At 37.2% G+C, this 19,842-nt stretch overlaps 1 protein-coding gene across 14 annotated transcripts in view; it reads right to left on the bottom strand.

Annotated features, from left to right (window-relative positions):
• Lrrc7 (leucine rich repeat containing 7) overlaps positions 1-19,842 on the bottom strand; it is a 486,949-nt gene that overhangs the window by 64,391 nt on the left and 402,716 nt on the right. For 7 of the 14 annotated variants that reach the window (XM_070006786.1, XM_070006787.1, XM_070006796.1 and 4 more), the window contains 5 exons: positions 15,379-15,579; positions 8,303-8,414; positions 7,905-8,085; positions 4,471-6,154; positions 597-737 (listed from right to left, as the gene is read on the bottom strand). In XM_070006786.1, the coding sequence (XP_069862887.1) occupies positions 597-737; positions 4,471-6,154; positions 7,905-8,085; positions 8,303-8,414; positions 15,379-15,579 (2,319 nt within the window). The remainder of the gene's footprint in view (positions 1-596; positions 738-4,470; positions 6,155-7,904; positions 8,086-8,302; positions 8,415-15,378; positions 15,580-19,842) is intronic. The other 7 variants (XM_070006793.1, XM_070006795.1, XM_070006798.1 and 4 more) reach the window with 3 other exon arrangements.

The following is a 19,842-nucleotide window of genomic DNA, read 5'->3' as shown; positions in this document are numbered from 1 at the left end:
GTGTGTTAACTTGCTACTTTTCCATTAACTTAGGAAGAATAGCAATTGCTGGCTAAGCCACAACTTGGTTTTCATCTTGTATTTCTGTATTATATTTGCCATAAAGAAAGTAAACTGGAAAAGCAGTTAAAAGCACCAACCATTTAATTTCCATTCTAGTTTAGGTTTTGATGACTTTTCCAAAGAAATCAGCTGAAATCTACTAATAATGTTCAGCTCTATTCTAAAAATGTATCATCAAGAGAAGTCAGGACTACCTCTGAAAGAGTAAAGCATAAACATGTTAACTCAAAAGAAAGAAAAACAAAGAATAAAAATATGTAAGAAAAATGATTTGTAAAGCAAAAGAAAAAGCCATGTATCTGTTCAATCCAAAAAGCAATGCTCAATTCAAATAGCAGGAACCTGATAATTGGTCTTACAAAAATACATTTAGCAGCTAAGAATTCAGGCTTTACATGATTTACCCTGGTACATTTTGGACTCATGAGAGTCTATAACAATCAGGGTTGTATGTACAGCCTAAATACATTAAGTGAACAAACAACATTAATTGGCTTTGGTATGCTGACACATGTAGGGCAGTCCATACTTACTTTCTGAAGAGGTAGTTCTTGATGATCAAATTTAGACTTAGTCTGCAAGTTTAAAGTCATGCTTCTGCCTGCATGCATTGCTGAAATACCTCCATAGGGCAGCATGCCAAGGTTAACTGTGTTGTGTTTGTAAGCAGCATTCTGAGTAGAGGAAATAATCATGTGACAGGATGTGAACACATGCTCAACAAACTGATCATTACATGAACATGTTTAAATTTATAACATTTAACTTTAAGCGGGCAAACAGTAACTCTCTTTTAAAAACATGCAATTGATCAGACAAAAGCATACGGTAAACAGTGTTAGTTATGCACATAATGAGTACCATCCAAAACTACAGAGAACACAGAAAGCAAAGAAGATACATTCTGCTTTACACTTAGTGCTAACTCTGATGCGTGAAATCTCTCCCTGATAGATCAGGATAGTAGTGACTCTGGACAAGGATTGCTCATCTGTAGTAGTCTATTAAGTTTTAAAGTTCAAACAATGAGATTTTAAATGAAACGTATCAGCTACAGAGCTCACTGCTTCTTTCACATTGTGAGACCATCACATACGAGAGACAAACATTACCATCTAATTCTGCCTGAAGTGGATGCACTGCAACGTTCAAGGCAAAATCATATATTTTCTTGCTGAGTCGGTAGATAGAAACACAGCAAGTCAGAAAAACAGTTGATCAAAAAACTCATTCAATTTGGTCCAAATTGGCTTGACTGAATTGCCTTATTTATTCAGTTATATCCATCAAAAATTTGCATGTGGATCAGAATTTATGGATTTACTATTAAAAAGTACACTTTAAATCAAGGGAGTTTCATATACTATTAAATCAGTTCTATTTTGTGGATTGCTAAGGTTGTTTATCATGTTAAGCATCTCATCTACATGACAGAGTATTTACATTTTGGCTCCTCTTTAGCATCTACATCTAAAATTGTTATCTGTGAATGGAGGTAGGGTTTTTTTTTTTTTCCGATTTCACTGAAAATTTAAAGTATTTTAAAGCCCTATCCTAAAGGCTTTAACCTCAATGGAAATGTGCTCATTGGTAATATTAACTTTTAAAAGTATTTCTCTTGTTGTCAAACAAAAAATCTTGAGTGAATACTATTGAGTACTAACAGCAGGCAGCTACTTTATTTTGAGAGCATTATTTGCAAAGTAATGATTTTTACCATCAAAGTCTCATCGAGCTGTGCTGAAAGATTATTATGCTGCTGCTGATGTGCTTGTCTACCAATCATACTTGTTATGGATTCATGATTACTTCAAACAGATACGTGTCATTGTCACCATGCCCAGAGTGAAAAAGACACTAACCATCTTGATTTTGTACTTGGATGCGTTCTTGGGGATTAGGTTATTCCAGTTTAGTGTTCTTTTGGCCCTTATACTAGAGTAGCTGCCTCAGATATGTGGGTTCACATTTTAAATTCTGTCACAGCATGTTTTGTGGTTAAATTAAAGGAGAAATATCCCTTTCCACTATGATACCTGGAGCTGCCTCTCTAAAGCTCTCTTACCAATATTACATTGGACTGTCAAGATTATCCCACGTCTAAACCTCTAGGCAGTTGCCTTTTCTATCTATCCCAAACATCTTGCAGCTGCTAGTATAGCTGTTTGATTTGCAGGGGTCTAATGACTCATTTTCAGTTGGAAAGGAACATACCATGTCTCTCCAGCTGTTGTACTTTGGGCAGGGTTTCAAAGAGCACAGTTATATCAAAACCAATTTTATGTAATAAATCTGTGCTTTGGAACAGATTCATCTTGTTGAATAGCTGGGAAATTTAAAATAAGACATAGCCTGAATTGCTTAGTGACTCAATTGAAAGAGAGGGGTAATCTTTTACTTGGAGAAAACAAAAGGAAGAGCTTCGGATAACTTGAAATAATATGCTAAAGTGGCAGAATAATCAGAGGATATATAGAGAACAGTAAAAGGGAGGTGTCATTACAGCAACAAAGACCACACATGAATTCACTTTTAATCATCTGGGCAGGCAGGGCCTCCGACTTTTGTTGATTCAAGTTCCCATCCCAGACTCTATCCCCTTTCCCCATGCCATTTGTGCTCCATTTAGAGGAGTCATTGACTTCTCAGTAGCATGGCTCTGGGGAGATAAATGAACCATTTTATCTAAGATATCAGTAAATAAATGATGATACCAGATGCTTAGACCTTTAGCTTTTCATTTTCATGCTTTGCTTCCACTCACTCTTCTGTTGCCTCAATTACTAGTCAATGCACATATGCTCCAAAAAAGCTTCTTATAACCCTTCTCGATTAGTTTATCTTGCCCTGTTAACATATGGTTGTGTCTACAGAAGGCCAGAGTTCCCAAACTGTACTGTATTATTTGGCCCCAAATATGTTTGCCCTCCAAGCTATCTGTCTATATGGAGGGTATAACTTGAGGTTATACCCTCAACCAAGCAGGTGTCTCCCTGAGAGCCAGTCATGAGGCTTTGATGAAGTTCCCTTCAATAGGACTGAGCACACCTATTTGAAACAGACATTCTGATGAAATATTTTGTAAGGCAGAACCAATTTCCACATTGAGAAACTAACACCCACAACCACATTTATTACTTCATTTTTTCCCTCAATATCATTTTCTTGTCATGTAGACACGACCTACACATACTATACTTACTTAAAGAGAGCAAACCTGAAAACACAAAGTTGAATATTAAAAAAAAATTCATGATATATGCAGTGACCTATACTTTTAGCAGGACACCAAAGAAAGTAATAATTTTTTGAGTAAAAATTTCAGAAACACATTATCCAGATCCTCAATTTACACATCACATGTAAATCTTGAGAATGAGAGAACAAAAGTCTCCATGTTCACCTACAAAAACAGAAAAGATCTTAAAAATTCAAATGTGAAAGCAGAGCACACAAAAGCCCTCTATGCCAAAGCCACAAAGTACATTGAATGGTCATGGGAAATTAATGGTTGTTCTCAACAAATGAAACACCAGATTTCTTGTAGAGAGATCTGAACTGGCAACAAAAATGTATTTCTACCCTTTATATTTTTTCTTTTTAAACTCTACAATCACTGTTCAGTCTACATTTTATCATGAGCCAATTTTTTTTTACTAGATTAGGATTAATTTAAGATTATTTTCTATTTTTTGGTTACCACGTACACTCTAATCTGTGCATTTGCTGTCTTTGTAAAACATTGGCTGTTTTTGATGTCTATAGCATGATTTGAACATAAACATTTCCTTCTGTATTAAAACAATATTCTAAATGGCAGGGTTTTTATTAAATGAAACTGTGTGGGAAGGCATTTAATCTCTGCTTATTTTATTTTTCTGTTTCTTGCTGGGAAGATTATTGCTCATTAGAAGTAATAACTTTAGCAGTCCCATAGAAATGACTATGTGCAAATTTTTATAAACAAATTAGGCCTGGATTTAATATAAGTGAGTCGGTGCAGCAAAGGGCAAAATACTTTTTTTTTTTTTTATAGATTCAATAAAAATCATACTGTAGGTCACTAGAGAACCGTTTTGTGTTTTAGGAGAAGCATTTTGCCTTGCCTTAATGGCTAGACAGCAATTGAAGCGCCATCTCAGATAATAAGAGTAAATACTTTCTTACTAACAATATTTGGGTTAGATTTGATATCTGATTCACTGGCACATTACAGATTCTCAGAAAGTAGTATGTGGCATTCTTGGAAAATCTATCATGATCAATTTCCCCCACAATACCAAGATCCAAAGTGCTGACCCTCTATCCGTTCATGTCGTTCATGCTTGACGACACGTGCTTAGAAATGCCAATAAAGGGAAAACGAAAGGCAGGAGGGATATTCTTACAGAGAAAGGCCAAACATACCCTGTCTAACCTTCTAGCTTCTATATGTCTAAGCAGCTGTTGTCTCCAGTCTGCAGGCATTTTACCACAGCTCTCCTCCCCTTTCACAGGAGTAGGCCTTGTCTTTAAATCACTGTTATCTGATGGCTTGTCACCATAGTTACCCAAGTTATAGTCAGACGGTATTTTTTCCAAAAGAGCTGCCATGGTAGGCCTAGCTGAAACTGGCCTGGTCTGGGAGGCCCCGTAACTCTCTGTACTGTAGCTTCTGGCAGACAGCGGCCTCCTCTGGGTAAGGTTTTTTACTGGAAAACTTCCCGCCTGCGCTTTCACTTCTTGGTACGAAGGGTGCTCGTCTTCGTACCTGCCATTCCTCTTCAGGAACTGGGACTCAGTCACGGATACGCTGCTTTGGCGATCCAGCCCTCCCCTATAGGCAGGTCGGCCGTACCTGTCGCTGGGAGGCAGCTCGTGGGGCTCACTGACCCTGCGGAACATGGCCATCTCCGTGGAGCTGGCCAGGGAGTCGGCTCTTCTCAAGAAGCCCGCCCGGGCTCCTTGGCTGGCAAACTGGGCATTCACCACGGCATCCTCATTCACCGACGGCTGGGAGAAGGAAAACATTTGCTCCATGGGGGGGTAGCCCCTGTAGGCTCGGGGACTAACCAGATCTTTGGCGAGGTTCTTGCCGGGCTGCTGCACGTACTCCGCGTTGTGCTGGAACGGGGGAGGTATCCTCTTCTCGGCTTTGACTTCCACCGCTCCTTGAGGATTGAAGCTTTGGTCGAACTGATACACCTTTTTGGTCATGGAGGCCTTTTGTTGTTGGGGCCCTTTACTACTTCCGTAAGTGAGCATCTCATCGTCCAGCATGGGAACCGACTGGCTTCGAGACATACTGGGCATCATGCCGTGCTCGGGTCCCAGCAGTTTGTCTGGCCTGTCGTGGCTTCCTAAGTGGTCACTGCCCGCAGCGTAGTTTTCCAACGGTATGTTGTAAACCTTGTAGGTACCAATGTCAATCTCATCGATACTCTGTGACTTCTTGAATTTACTGGACTTTATATCCTTCATGAGTGGGGAAAGCCTTTCTGTGCTTTTGCTAATGGCAATGACACCTTTAGATGAATCTGGGCGGCAGTGGATTTGAGAAAAGACATTCCCAAGACTCCTGCTGGGGTTGGAATCGTGATACTCCCATGGCACTCCTGGCGAAAAGGGCCCAGGTAGCTCAGTAGGCTCTTTGATATGGTCTTTCCTTTCAGGCAAGGGGCTGGTAGTGGGGGTTGTCTCTAATTTGGAAGGAAAAGCGGTCCTGTCTTCAAACGGGCTAGGGGTTCGGGTCCAATTCTGCCAAGGATTGGAAGGAGGCACTTCTGTTTCTGGCGTGTGTCTGTGTGTAGATTGCTCAAGTTCCAGGGGGACACCGACAATCCTGTCCTGCCTGATCAGAGGCCTGCGTCCGTGGGAAGGCGCGTTGTTTCTCGACTTGGAACCTAAGAGAGGGTTGTTGGCATTCTCCGCTGTGGTTTCCTCAGCCACAAACCCAGTGTTATCGTAATGTGAGCCATCAGTCCAGTTGTCAGTGAAAGCATCACTCATTGGCAGCCGGTCAGGACGCTGGGGTAGATTTCCTGGAGGAACGGCCTCCCGCTGGCTGAGTAATGGCTTAGCATCAAGAGGCTGTGGGAAAGATTGTGCAATCCTGTCAACACAAGGGGAAGAAGACACGTGAACACGAGGAAGAGATGGTCTGTGGCAGAATGAGAACAAGCAGCAAAGAAGGCTGCTTGACTCATCTTCCCTAACTTAACATTGAGTTTTATATTATTCCACCACACCCATATTCACTCCCGTACCTCACTTTTTATTTCTTCTTAGTAATAATGATCTTCTAGCATATTGTGAAATTAGCTTAGGGAGTACATATACTACTGTATATCATTTCATGCTTTTGGAGCGAATGAAAATTGATGAGAACAGAAATCTTTCTCTCTTCAGGTTCAGAAGAGTGCCTGGCACATAGTTGATATTAAACACATATTTGCTGAACGAATGATTGAATGACTGACCATCATAAGCCTTCAGTATTCCATTTGGAACCTGACATGTCATTAGAATCACCTGGTTTCAAATAGTCATCCCTGGAGATTCTGATTCAGTATTTCCAAATTATATTATGACTTTAGATCATTGGCATTTTTATCCCAATGACCATCTCCAACAAAGCTCTAGTATTTGCTAATTTTGAATGCTTATTCCAAACCATTTGCACACTAAAAACAATATCTATAGCTATCCTTGTCTATATCTATATTTTTTGTTAGTGAGGGCAAGATTTTATATGCTTCTGTGAATTGGAAAAAAAGAACATTTCAAAGAAATCTTCCAAAATTACCTAAATTTGCCTCAGTTCACATAATGAATTTATAAATTTAAAGAGTTCCGATAAAACAAATGGGCATTGATGATTAGTGATAATTGAATTATTAAAGAAGACATTGTCAAGAGGGGTGATATATTCAGTAAAATATGAATAACACTTATTCACTACTTATATCCTAGGATGATTTTTATTTGCTCCTTGGGGTTTAAGATGTTGTATATTACAACTACCAAAGGTAGGAACTGGTAGAAGACAAATGCTATCTTGTTCATTCTGTTTTTCTTTTTTTTTTCTCCCTCTCTCTTTCTGTTTTGTCATGCTCTGCACTTTTTCTTTTTCTTTTTCTTTTTGTTGGTCGTGGGGCTTGAACTCTGGGCCTGGGCACTGTCCCTCAGCGATTCAGCTCAAGGTGAGCGCTCTACCACTTGAGCCACAGAGCCACTTCTGGTTTTCTGGTAGTTAATTAGAGATAAGAAACTTTTCTGCCCGGGCTGGCTTTGAACCACAATCCTCAAATGTTAGCCTCCTGAGTAGCTAGGATTACATGGATGAGCCACTAGTGCCTGGCTCTCTGCAGTTCTTGATTTTTGCATCTGTACCACGGTATTTGAAAAGATGAATGAATACTTCTCCAGACATCCTAAGTTCAGCTGATGATAAAATAATGTTGATATGTTGATGATGATAATAAATAGGACCACAACATTAAGACTGTATATTTACTTTGTGCCAGGCATGTAAGTATTTCACATGCATGTTAGATGGTGAAATGTCCACATCCCTCTTAAACATGTACTGATTAAACAGAAATTTTCACTTTAAAAGTTCTATTCCTAACATGTCATCCTGTTAATAGCTGGCCATCACTCCCTTAATCAATGGCATCATCGTGCACGGTGAATTCATTTGCTCTAGGAAGTCTCCAGGGGAACTTCATTTGCTTACCTGCCCTTCTGTCTTCTATGCCACTCGTGCTGAATACAATTCCAAATTAAGAAGATTCCATTTTTTAAAAAAAGTTGCAGAACACAGTATTTTGGGAAGAGAAAAGTGGGAATTCTAAACACACCTGTTACCCCACAAAGAATTATGAACGGCATCTTTAGCTGTTGTCTGCAAGGACCCCACTTTAACCCGGGTGTTAGAGGATCCCGAGGAAGCCTGGGAAGGCGAGTAGTCTGAGTAAGTGCCTGAGGAAACACTGTTATTCAGACAGTGAGTTTTGTCAACTTCAGACTCATCAGTTGATTCTGAAATTTAAAGGGGAGACATGTCATGATGCCATGAACACTGACAATTACAAGCAGATAAGTATGAAAAACGGATTCCATACTGACTAGTGTTACAAATATATTTTTATATCTGTAAGTATTCTGATACACTAGGGCACATCATAAAATTACAACCGGTGGTTCATCATGCACATGCATTTGCAGCGTATTTTTCACATCAGCTTCACAATGTTACCTTTTTTGTCCTTCCCTAGCAGAACAAGTTTGGGTGGGTACAGAGGGGTCTCAGCTAATGAAGGGTGAAGTTCCCCAATCCTCATTTCATTAGCTGGATGAACAAAAGAATCCTGAGAGATATAATAATACAGGACAAGGAAAGTAAACATTTAAACAGCGGTTAACCAAGATGGCAATATCTTTATTTGGTTCAGACTCAAAGATGTGATTGGAAGATGTAATTTAACCTGGGGCATCAGGGAAAATGAACCATATATATTTCTAAGTAACACACTAGTTTTTTTTCCCAATGCGAGTCCATTTATTTATCAGACTTAAAAAAGTTGTTTATATGCCTGGCACTGTGCAAAGAACTGTGGAGGTTCCAAAGAAAGATAAAATGTGGCTCTCTGGAAATCTATAACATTCAGAGATGAAGTAGAACTCATCTTAATAGAGCACTGAATTATGAGAAGCCCTCTGTGAATAGTGTGATTCATACTGGTCTATACTATATACACAGAATTCCAAGTAATGAACTCAGAGTTCTAAGTGCAACCATATCATTGACTATATATATGTATTCCCCTTGCCACATTAATGAGCTACCAGCCCTATGCAACCTGTGCTTTCTGCCATTCTTCCTATTCGTCCTTCCAGTTTCCTAATGATTGTTCCTACAGTTTCCTGGTGATTGTCTTCTCAATTATTTAGTTCTAGCATGACTTTTTTCTAAGGTTTCTAGTTTTCTTATGACCAGTGAAGTCTATTAGGTGTTTATTCGATAGCCATCCACCCAGTGAAGGCGGTACAGAACGTAACTTCAGAGTGCCAAGTGAACGAACCTGTTAAACAAAAACAAAAACTATTTTTTTTTTTTTTGCTGGTCTTGGGGCTTGAACTCTGTGCCTGGGCACTGTCCCTTAGCTCCTTTTGCTCAAGGCTAGCACTCTACTACTTGAGCTACAGTATACTTTCATATTTTTCTGTGATTAATTGGAGATAAGAATCTCACTGACTTTTCTGCCCAGATTCTCATATCTCAGCCTTCTGAGTAGCTTGGATTAGAGGCATGAGCCACCAATGCCTGGGTTATTATTATTATTATTATTATTATTATTATTATTATTATTATTATTATTATTTACATTAGCAGTGCTTGAGTTCAGGGCCTTGCACTTAGTAGGCAGGTGCTCTATGCAATTTGAGTCATGCTCCCTGTAGAACAAAAAGCCATGAATTTTGAACTTGTATAATTCAATTCATTCTTCCCAGTTAACCAGTCAGTAGAAGAACATTAGGGAAGACAAAATGTTAAATTCTCATTTTCTTTTAACACAAAAATGTCTTGTCTTAGCTCATAAGTAATTTACGTGTTACAGCTACATGAATGTCTCTCTTTTAGTTTTATGCTAATTCAAGTTCCAAGGAGAATTTACGTTTGTTTCCTTGTAAATGTCTTATCAGTTTGGAACACTAACGTAACATATATAGAAGTATTTTGTTAAATCAGAGAAATAGTATCATTGGCCAAAAGTATCAGAAATTCAAAAGGAGAAGAAGTAATTGATTGAAACTCTTAGTGAAAAGTTTATATATCTCCAAGATTACAGGTTCAGGTTGAGGGGTAATGTAGGGAAATATATATAGTACATTTCCTTAATTCTTGATCACCTTTTATCTTTTGGACTTTTTAAAGAAGGGGTTAGGTTTGTATGAAAATATTTGAAGGCCAAGATGAGTTAAACCAGCTTAACAGGCCCATATCAAGCATTGAAATAGAAACAGCAATAAGAGACCTCCCAGCTAAGAAAAGTCCAGGACCAGATGGTTTTACAGCGGAATTTTACAAGGCCTTCAAAGCAGAGCTCACACCAATACTCCTCCAACTCTTCAATGAAATTGAAAGAGAAAGCTCACTACCAAACACATTCTATGAAGCCATCATAACCCTCATCCCAAAACCAGGCAGGGACTCATCAAAGAAAGAAAACTATAGACCCATTTCTTTGATGAACATTGATGCAAAACTTCTCAACAAAATTTTGGCCAATCGACTTCAACAATTCATCCAAAAAATCATACACCATGATCAAACAGGATTCATTTCAGGGATGCAAAGCTGGTTCAATATACGCAAATCAATTAATATTATTCATCACATCAACAGGAGCAAGAATAAGAACCACATGGTTATCTCAATAGATGCAGAAAAAGCATTTGACAAGATCCAACACCCCTTTATGATGAAGGTTCTGGAAAAATTAGGAATCCATGGAACATTCCTCAATACAATAAAGGCTGTATATGACAAACCTACAGCCAGCATTATACTCAATGGTGAAAAACTAAAGCCATTTCCTCTTAACTCAGGAACAAGACAAGGATGCCCACTCTCTCCACTTCTCTTCAATCTAGTATTAGAATGCCTAGCTACAGCAATAAGGCAAGATGCAGACATAAAGGGGATCCAAATAGGGAAAGAAGAAATAAAACTTTCCCTCTTTGCAGATGACATGATCTTGTATTTAAAGAATCCCATAGACTCCACTCCCAAATTACTCAAGCTGATTCAAAACTTTGGCAAAGTAGCAGGTTATAAAATTAACCCCCAAAAATCAATGGCTTTTCTATATGCCAACAATGAGAAAAGTGTGGCTGAAATTAGGAAAGCAACTCCATTTGTAATAGCCCCACAAAAAATAAAATACCTAGGAATTAACTTAACCAAAGAAGTGAAGGACCTCTATGATGAAAACTTTAAAATCTTGAAAAAGGAAATCAACACAGAACTTAAAAAATGGCAAAACCTCCCATGCTCCTGGATTGGCAAGATTAACATCGTGAAAATGGCAATACTTCCCAAGGCTATCTACAAATTCAACGCGATACCTATCAAAATTCCACCCTCATTCTTCAAGGAAATAGAGGAGGCAATCCAAAAATTCATATGGAACAATAAAAGACCCCGAATAGCAAAAACGCTCCTCAACGGAAAGAACACTGCTGGAGGAATATCAATACCAAATTTCAAACTCTACTATAAAGCCATAGTAATCAAAACAGCTTGGTATTGGCATAAGAACAGACCTCAGGACCAATGGAATAGAATTGAAAACCCAGAAATGAACCTACAGACCTATAGCCATCTAATCTTCGATAAGGAAGCTAAAACAATAGAATGGAAGAAAGACAGCCTCTTCAGTAAATGGTGCTGGCAAAATTGGTTAACTACTTGTAGAAAACTAAAGCTAGATCCTTATATATCACCCTGCACCAGAATCAACTCCAAATGGATCAAAGACCTTGAACTCAAAGCAGACACTCTGAAAACATTACAGGATGGAATAGGAGAAACCCTAGGTCTCCTTGGCTCAGGTCGAAATTTTCTGAATAGAGACCCGGAAGCACAACAAATCAAAGAAAGGTTGGACAAATGGGATTGCATAAGATTGCAGAGCTTCTGCAGGGCAAATGACATAGCTGGCAAGATCAATAGAAAGCCCACCGATTGGGAGAAGATCTTTACTAGCCATACAACGGACAAAGGTCTCATATCTAAAATATACTTGGAACTCAAAAAATTAAACCACCCAACAACAAATCCTCAAAGAAACAACTGCCCAATAAATAAGTGGGCGAAAGACTTAACGAGAAGCTTCTCTGAAGAAGAAAGAAGGATGGCCAATAGACACATGAAGAAATGTTCAACATCCCTAGCCATAAAAGAAATGCAAATCAAAACAACATTGAGATATCACCTCACTCCAGTTAGAACAGCAAAAATCAAGAACTCTAATAACAACAGATGCTGGAGGGGATGTGGACAGAAAGGAACCTTACTTCATTGTTGGTGGGAATGTAAACTTGTTCAACCACTTTGGAAAGCAGTATGGAGGTTCCTCAAAAGACTTCACATAGATCTCCCCTATGATCCAGCAATCCCACTTTTGGGCATTTACCCAAATGTTTACAAACAAGACCACACTAAAGCTACCAGCACAACTATGTTTATTGCAGCATTATTTACCATAGCTAAGATATGGAACCAACCCAGATGCCCCTCAGTAGATGAATGGATCAAGAAAATGTGGTATATATACACAATGGAATTCTATGCCTCCATCAGAAAGAATGACATTTCCCCATTTGTTAGGAAATGGAAAGGTTTGGAAAAAATTATATTAAGTGAAGTAAGCCAGGCCCAAAGAAGCATAGGTCCCATGGTTTCCCTTATTTGCATTATCTAGTATAGGTATGAGTCAAGCAGAAAAGGCCAGCTAATGTGATGTTAGGAAAATGAACCCTTAAATATGTATTTTAATGTTTGCGTTTCTTTCATGCATGTGTTTCTAATGCATTTATAAGATTATTTCTTTGTTGCTTTGTATGTCCCTCCCCCACAGTGTAACCCCGCTTTCACTATATTTGATGTCAGTATATCATGTGGAGGAGATGGGGACAAACAAGTCGTTTAAGGATTCAGGTGGACCTGTTGCAACAATGAGAAGTACAAAATGTCATGTCAAAACCAGCTTTACAATTTCGGTGTGGGGGGGGGGAGGGGGGTATAATTGGGTGGGGGGAGGGGGGTAAAATTGGGTGGGGGGAGGGGGGAGGCAGGGAAGGGAAGTGAAGTGTAAACAAAGGAGGAGGCTGCAATGCTTGGTAAGAAATGTATGCATTATCCTGCCCATGTAATTGTAGCCCCTCTGTACAGTATGTTGTCAAATAAAATAAAATACAATTTAAAAAAAAAAAAAAAAAAAGAAAGTATCTAACCCAAAAAAAAAAAAAAAAAAAAAAAAGAAAATATTTGAAGGGTGGGAGTGCTGGATGAGAATATTAAAAGAGGTGACATTGATTAAGATACCCTGTCTTCATAAATTGCTCTGTTGAATGGCAACTCCTTTATACAACTACTTAAAGAAAATAAAAGTATATTAAAAATTTCAATCTGAAAATTATTTTTTTAAAACAAGCCACCAGGCACCAGTGGCTCACACCTGTAATCCTAGCTACTCAGAAGGCTGAGATCTGAGAATTGCAGTTTAAAGCCAGCCTGGGCAGGGAAGTCTGTGTGACTCTTATCTCCATTAAACTACCAGAAAACCAAAATGGTGCTGTAGCTCTAGTGGTAGAGTGCTCGCTTTGAGCTGTAGAGCTAAAGACAGCACCCAGGCCCAGAGTTCAAGCCCTACTACTGACAAAAAAAAAATCAGTATAACATGACAGATCTTTTAGCCCAATTGTTTTGTTGTCTAGATGTAGATTCCTGGAGCTATTTCAGGCTGAGATTCTCTGTTAATAAAACAACAATCCTGCATGGAAGTAGCATCTGGACCTAGTCTATCTTCCTTATATTGTGCTATGTCTTGGTGAGGGAACATGAGGAATCCAAAATGTAGAATCAGTCTTGAAGAGAGATCAGAGAGAGACTGGCTTGATGAATATCCTGAGGCTGAAGAGATAAACCAGGATTTTTTTTCATAGACTTTGAAAATAATGTTGAAGTTTAATATGAGGCACTTATGATAAGGTTTCAAGGTGACATAATAGAGAATAAAAGCCTTTAGAGATATAAGCCATCTTTCTCCTGCTTCACCTATGCTAATCCTAAAAGCAATTTTAGGATCTTGTTATTATAGTAACTTTATTTATCAGGTACACTTTCATGATCACACAGCTATTTTGAGATTGAACTGTGCTTGCCTGACATTTAAATATAAAGTATATATGTGGGTACCTGCTAAGTATTTTTGCTTCCTCTCTTACATTGTAGTAATATCTTAGTGAAATACAAACCTGCTTATAGCATATGTGCAATATTTTAGGAAATAAAAAAGGACAATAATATTTGTTTTACAGGCAAAAAACGAATACTTAAATTTACTTCCTTAGCTATGCAGGCACAATCTATTTTTCCAGGGCAGACACCTCTGCTTTCTCTGCTTAACTTTACTAGAGTCTTTCCTTCTTCTGCAACACTTTCCCCTCATTATCACTTTGAATTCAAGGCCTTCTGTTTCCTAAGCAGGCACGCTATACCATTTGAGCCATGCTCCCAAAAAAAAACCAAAGCCATGAATTTATAACTTGTAGAATTCAAATCATTCTTCAATCTCAATCTTTTTTATGCATTTCAGCACTAATAAGGCATCAAATTCTTGACCACACATTTTCCTATATATTCATTGGTCAGTTGTATGTTATGTTCATCTAGCTAGGCTTATATTATTTGAGGACTAAGGTCACATTTTTAATTTCTTTTTCATTTTTCTCTCACAGTGTTTAGCACAGTGCAACACATAGTTGGTGATCAATGAACGCAACAAATTGATGCTTTGAAATGCAGATCTGTAAAAGAGTTTTATCAATCTAGATTTTAGAGAAGTAATATGAGTTTACAGGCATACTCATACCAATTATGTTTTTAGTGATGATAAAAGATGGTAACTAAGTTAGTTGAAGAATTGATGGGAGAGTAGAGGTGGCATAAATGTAGTTGAATTCTTTTCAGACCACTCAAATCAGTGAAGATGGACTTCTGACTTATTCTGAAATATAGGATTTAGACTTTTCACATCTAGATTCCATAAACCTCTATGTTTCTGTCATCCCCCTATTTTGGTGTTAATAGTCATGTTTTCTACAAAGAGACTACCCAACACACACACACACACACACAAATGTAAAATTTTTTTCTCTATACCTAAGTAGGAAGTTCACTGAAAATTGCCAAATGAAATATCCTCAGAGCTTTTTCTAACAACTGATACAATAAAAATTTGGAGCAGCCAAAATAATACCACTGATGGAATACATTTACTGTCTAGGCCAAGGTAGGGGACAAGCTATTCAATCTGTGTGTACTAGAACTTTCGGAGGTGTAGTAATGATTTTTAGGCTATGAGGGTATCATGCATCTTTGAATTATCAAACACAACCCTCATAATTTGAAGGCATGGAAAGATCATTTGTATTTTAGGAAGAAATGCACTTATCAAGGAAGATATATTGTGTTTTTAAAAACGTACCATTTAGAATTCCAAAAAATCCAAACCACACTAGCAATTACCAATAACCTTCAAATACCTCCACTGTAATCTCCTTGGGCGCTACCGGCCACTTGTGTTCAAATTTTTCTTTCACAGTTTGCTCCGTGTTAGCAGTTGGGTTTGAATTCTCAACACGCACTCCATGGCTTGGCTTACCCACCAGATTTTGAACAGATTTTACCATATTCTTTAAATCCTCTGGGTAAGGAGTTGGATATCGTTTTAGGTTTATTTCAACCTAGAAGTTTGTAAAAAGAAATTTAACATAAAAAAATCACTTCAGCAAGCATGTTTAGAAAGCTACTCCATCTTACGTGCAGAAGTATAACCAAATGCAATACAGTGAGTGTTGAGCTGGCTGAAAAACTGCTACTGAGTAGAACACTATGTGTTCTCCTGCTTAGTCTCATGGGACTTCACCCCATCACTTCTCACACTTCTAGATTATGAATAAGTTTTGGAATATATCATCTCCAAATGGCTACCTATTCTTTGGATGGTTCAAATAGCTTTAGGTCAAGTTATTAATCTCTGAAAATTTTAGTCAATTTATTATCCAGTGCTTTCATCCTTCCCTATTTTAATTATTTATAAATTATAATTTTGATATTAAGAATATCCTTGGAGAATAAATTCAGGTAATGGGAAAAAGAGCTACAAATAGAGTTGTACAATGAAAGAAGGTAGAACTGGCCTAACTGCTACCCAAATATAAATTAGCCTAAATACTTAATTGCATGTTTCATCAAAACTAGAATGATCTAATTGATATTAATATGTAAGAAAAATGATCTGGAAGGTTTTTATATTTGGTTTTAGCTTTAATAAAATAACATGCTTCTTGGGTAATATCTTTTAGCTAAAGGAAACAAAAAATGAGGCTATTTTCTAAGGTATTGTAGGTAAATGTACAAAGTTTAGTTTGTGTTTATTTAGCTATTCCCATTTTTGATTCACTCTGGGGTACCAATCTGGCTTTCTGGAATACATGATAATATCTACTTTTAGTACAGAATTGAGTCATACAGAATATCCTACCATTGGATTATTTAGTATAATATATTTAAAGTGGAATAAGTTGTCCATGCTGATTGAGTGAGTGGAGGAAAATAGGCAGATTTATCTGCCCTACCTTGTTTCAACAGTCCTGCCTTTTTGAATCTGAGTAGAATCAACTTTTCAAAATGGAATGATTTATGTGGCTGTGGATAATTGCGTATGAAGGTGGGAGGGTGTGAGCGGAAAAAGTAGAAGAGAATTGAAGGTGGAAGGCAGAGTGGGGAACAGAAGAAAAGAGAAATTACACCTATGTAATACATGGCATGTAAAAGACTATGATGGTGGAATAGACCTGAAGAGTATGAATGAGATTTCAAACACTTTTGCTCATCTGCAGTTTTAGCAAATCCACCAACTGTGCTTTGCCTTTCTTTCAAGTGTTCTTGTCTTCCTTTGGCTCATTTTCCTAATGAAACATCAAGATTGCACTTTGTTATATGATTTCTAACATGCTTTTCATAAGAAAAATATAAAATTACCTTTCCAATATACACTTGGAAAACATACCAAAATCTAGATTTTTTTTGGCTAAAGTGTCATCTTTTCCACTCTCAAATAAATTAGAATAAAATTACTAATTTATAGTAGATTTAGAGCTATAATAATCCAAGATAAAATTAGACTTTACAGACATAAAGTATAAGTTGTTAGGGTGTACTATTAATATATCCCTGGGGAGTTAATTTATAATGCAATCTTAAATAAACAAAAACAAAAAATGATATTTGTGCTAGAAAAAGTGCACTGGGTGCATGCATTCATGGACTTGCTGTTTCAACTGATATTAGAAACATTCATCATGCATCTAATCTAATTTTCAAATTAGATTGTTGAGCTTGGTGAAAAAACTTGACATAAAAGAGCTTTATTTCACATACTGTGTTGTAAAAATGTACATTAGGGGCTGGGAAGGTGGCTCAGTGATAGAGCGCGTGTCTTGCACGCATGAGGCCCTGGGTTCGATTCCTCAGCACCACAGCAAAAAGGAAAAAGCCAGAAGTGGCGCTGTGGTTCAAGTGGTAGAGCGTTAGCCTTGAGCTGAAGAGCTGAGGGACAGCGCCCAGGCCGAGAGTTCAGGCCCCATGACTGGACTCCCCCCCCCAAAAAAATGTAAATTATTCAATGGTATGACTATTGTGGCACAAAGAACATTATTTAAAAAAATAATCATGGCACATGAGTGAAGAAAAAAGTCTAAAGGAAGGCATTAAACTAAAATTCCATGCAACTTAAAAGTCCTCAGTAAAAGAAATATGAGAATTTTTCTTTCATTGCATAAGATATTTCATTGAATAATATAATTTACTTTTAATAGATGCTAGATCCTATGTGACACAATTAGACAAATATTTGCTGATGGTCATGATAGTAATGGGTCCTGGTTATTTTAACGAGTCTTATCACTAGAATGCCTTTAAGCCTTTTGTTTCTGTGAAAACTTCTAATACAGAAACATTTACCATGAAGCTGTTGGAGCTTAAATTTTAGGGCCTGTCACTTTACCCATTTCTTCCACAGCCTTGTGAGGTATCCTGTTTGTTTATTTGTCTGTTTTATGTGGTCATCTTATATGGTTTCCCCAAAAGTGGCCTTTTCCCAGATTTTGGACTCTCAGGTCTCATGAAATTCGATTTGTTTCACCTAGAAAATCAGCTCATTGCTTCCTATGAACTGGTTTTCTCATTGAAGTCATTGGGCCTGGAATCAGAAAGTGTAAATTCCAGCCAAAGGTTTAACCCAATCTGCTAATATGTAATTTCTACTCATGAAAAATAGAAATGATGATATTCTTTCCAAAATATTTAGGTTAATTTAAAGCTAAAATGAGATAAATGTGAAAGTCTTTTGAAAATTGGTAAGCTCTAGGCAGAGAATAGCTATCTAACATCATATTTGGCTTTACAAGGTTTTAAAGTCTGGATTTCCTTTGCTATATAGCTAATCTGTAACATTTGCAATTGTTTAAACTTTTTTCCTGAAAACTTAATGCAGCAGCAGTTATAATTTATTATCTATCATGTTCAAGGTATCATAATAACTGTTTAATAGTAGTGATATTTATTATTAATTGTATAATATATAACACTATTTTTAATTCCTCCTTTAAGTTTAAATATAATTTACTATTTATTTGCTAAATAATTAACAATTATTTGTTAATTATAATAGAATGAATAATTAATTGTGGCTATTTTACACAAAGAAAATTAAGGCTTAGATAGTATAATTAAGGTAATATCAAACTCAGGTTTATCTGACTTCAAGGTTTATGGCATACCAGGGTTACTTAGCTCTAAGATTTATTCCCTGGTGCAGCAGCAGTGCATACATGTATCAGCTTGTGGAAGAAATACTCTAAGTCTAAAATGTAAATTTTACTTGGTTAAATACTAAGATGACCTCAGGGTTTTTTTAAAAGCACTGGGGATTGAACTCAGGCACTTTACCACATAAGCCATGCCTCAGATATTGTTTTCCCTGGTTATTCTTGAGATAGGACCTCACTTCATACTCAAGATGACTTGGCCTGATATTCTCCTACTGGTGCTTTCTGGTGTTGGTGGGGATAACAGGTGCACATCACCACTCCTTAAGTTCATTAAAAAGTAAACTAAATAAGTACAGTTTAATGATTTGTTTGAGATGAAATTATACTACTTTTATAATATAATTTTTGAAAGCTCTGTTCAAGCATATTGATGCCATTTTTTTGTTGTTGTTGGTCGTGGGGTCTGAACTCTGGGCCTGGGCGCTGTCCCTCAGCTCTTCAGCTCAAGGCTAGCACTCTACCACTTGAGCCACAGTGCCACTTCTGGCTTTTTCTGCTTATGTGGTGCTGAGGAATTGAACCCAGGGCCTTATGCATGCAAGGCAAGCACTCTACCACTGAGCCACCTTCCCAGCCCCATATTGATGCCATTTTACAGATTGTTTCCCTACTTTTCAATTCTCAGTATTTTGGAAATGAATAAACATGATCACAAACAGTTATGTTACTATTTTAGTGATACTCAGAAACAGAAGCAGTTTCTTTATGCTTTTGCATCTATAGGGAGCAAATATTCCCTCATAATATATAAAAATTAATATATAATTAATTATATGAATTTTAATTTCTTATATGTAAAACTGAGAATATCTACTGTTATATTTTTGTCTCTCTATATTTATCACTCACTATAAAGTATTTGCTCATGTCACATATACATATCATTAGAATACAAGAGTTTTACTAAAATATTATTTTATTTTAATTTTGGAAAATAGAAATGTTTTTGCAACATTCTACGTATCTCAAATCTAAATAAAGTTTAGGAAATGCAAACAGCAGCTGCAAGATGCTGGAACCTCTACCCCCAATTCAGTAACACAGAAAGAACTGCTTAATAGTGAACGCTTAGGAATTTAGAAATGATATCTGGAGTTCATATTGAACTGTTTC

This window comes from Dipodomys merriami, unplaced genomic scaffold, assembly GCF_024711535.1.
Source record: "Dipodomys merriami isolate MVZ:Mamm:240054 unplaced genomic scaffold, mDipMer1.0.p SCAF_7, whole genome shotgun sequence".
In the NCBI taxonomy this organism is placed as follows: Eukaryota; Metazoa; Chordata; class Mammalia; order Rodentia; family Heteromyidae; genus Dipodomys; species Dipodomys merriami.
The sequence above is the reverse complement of the archived record's forward strand: the minus strand, read 5'-3'. Positions and strand labels throughout refer to the sequence as shown.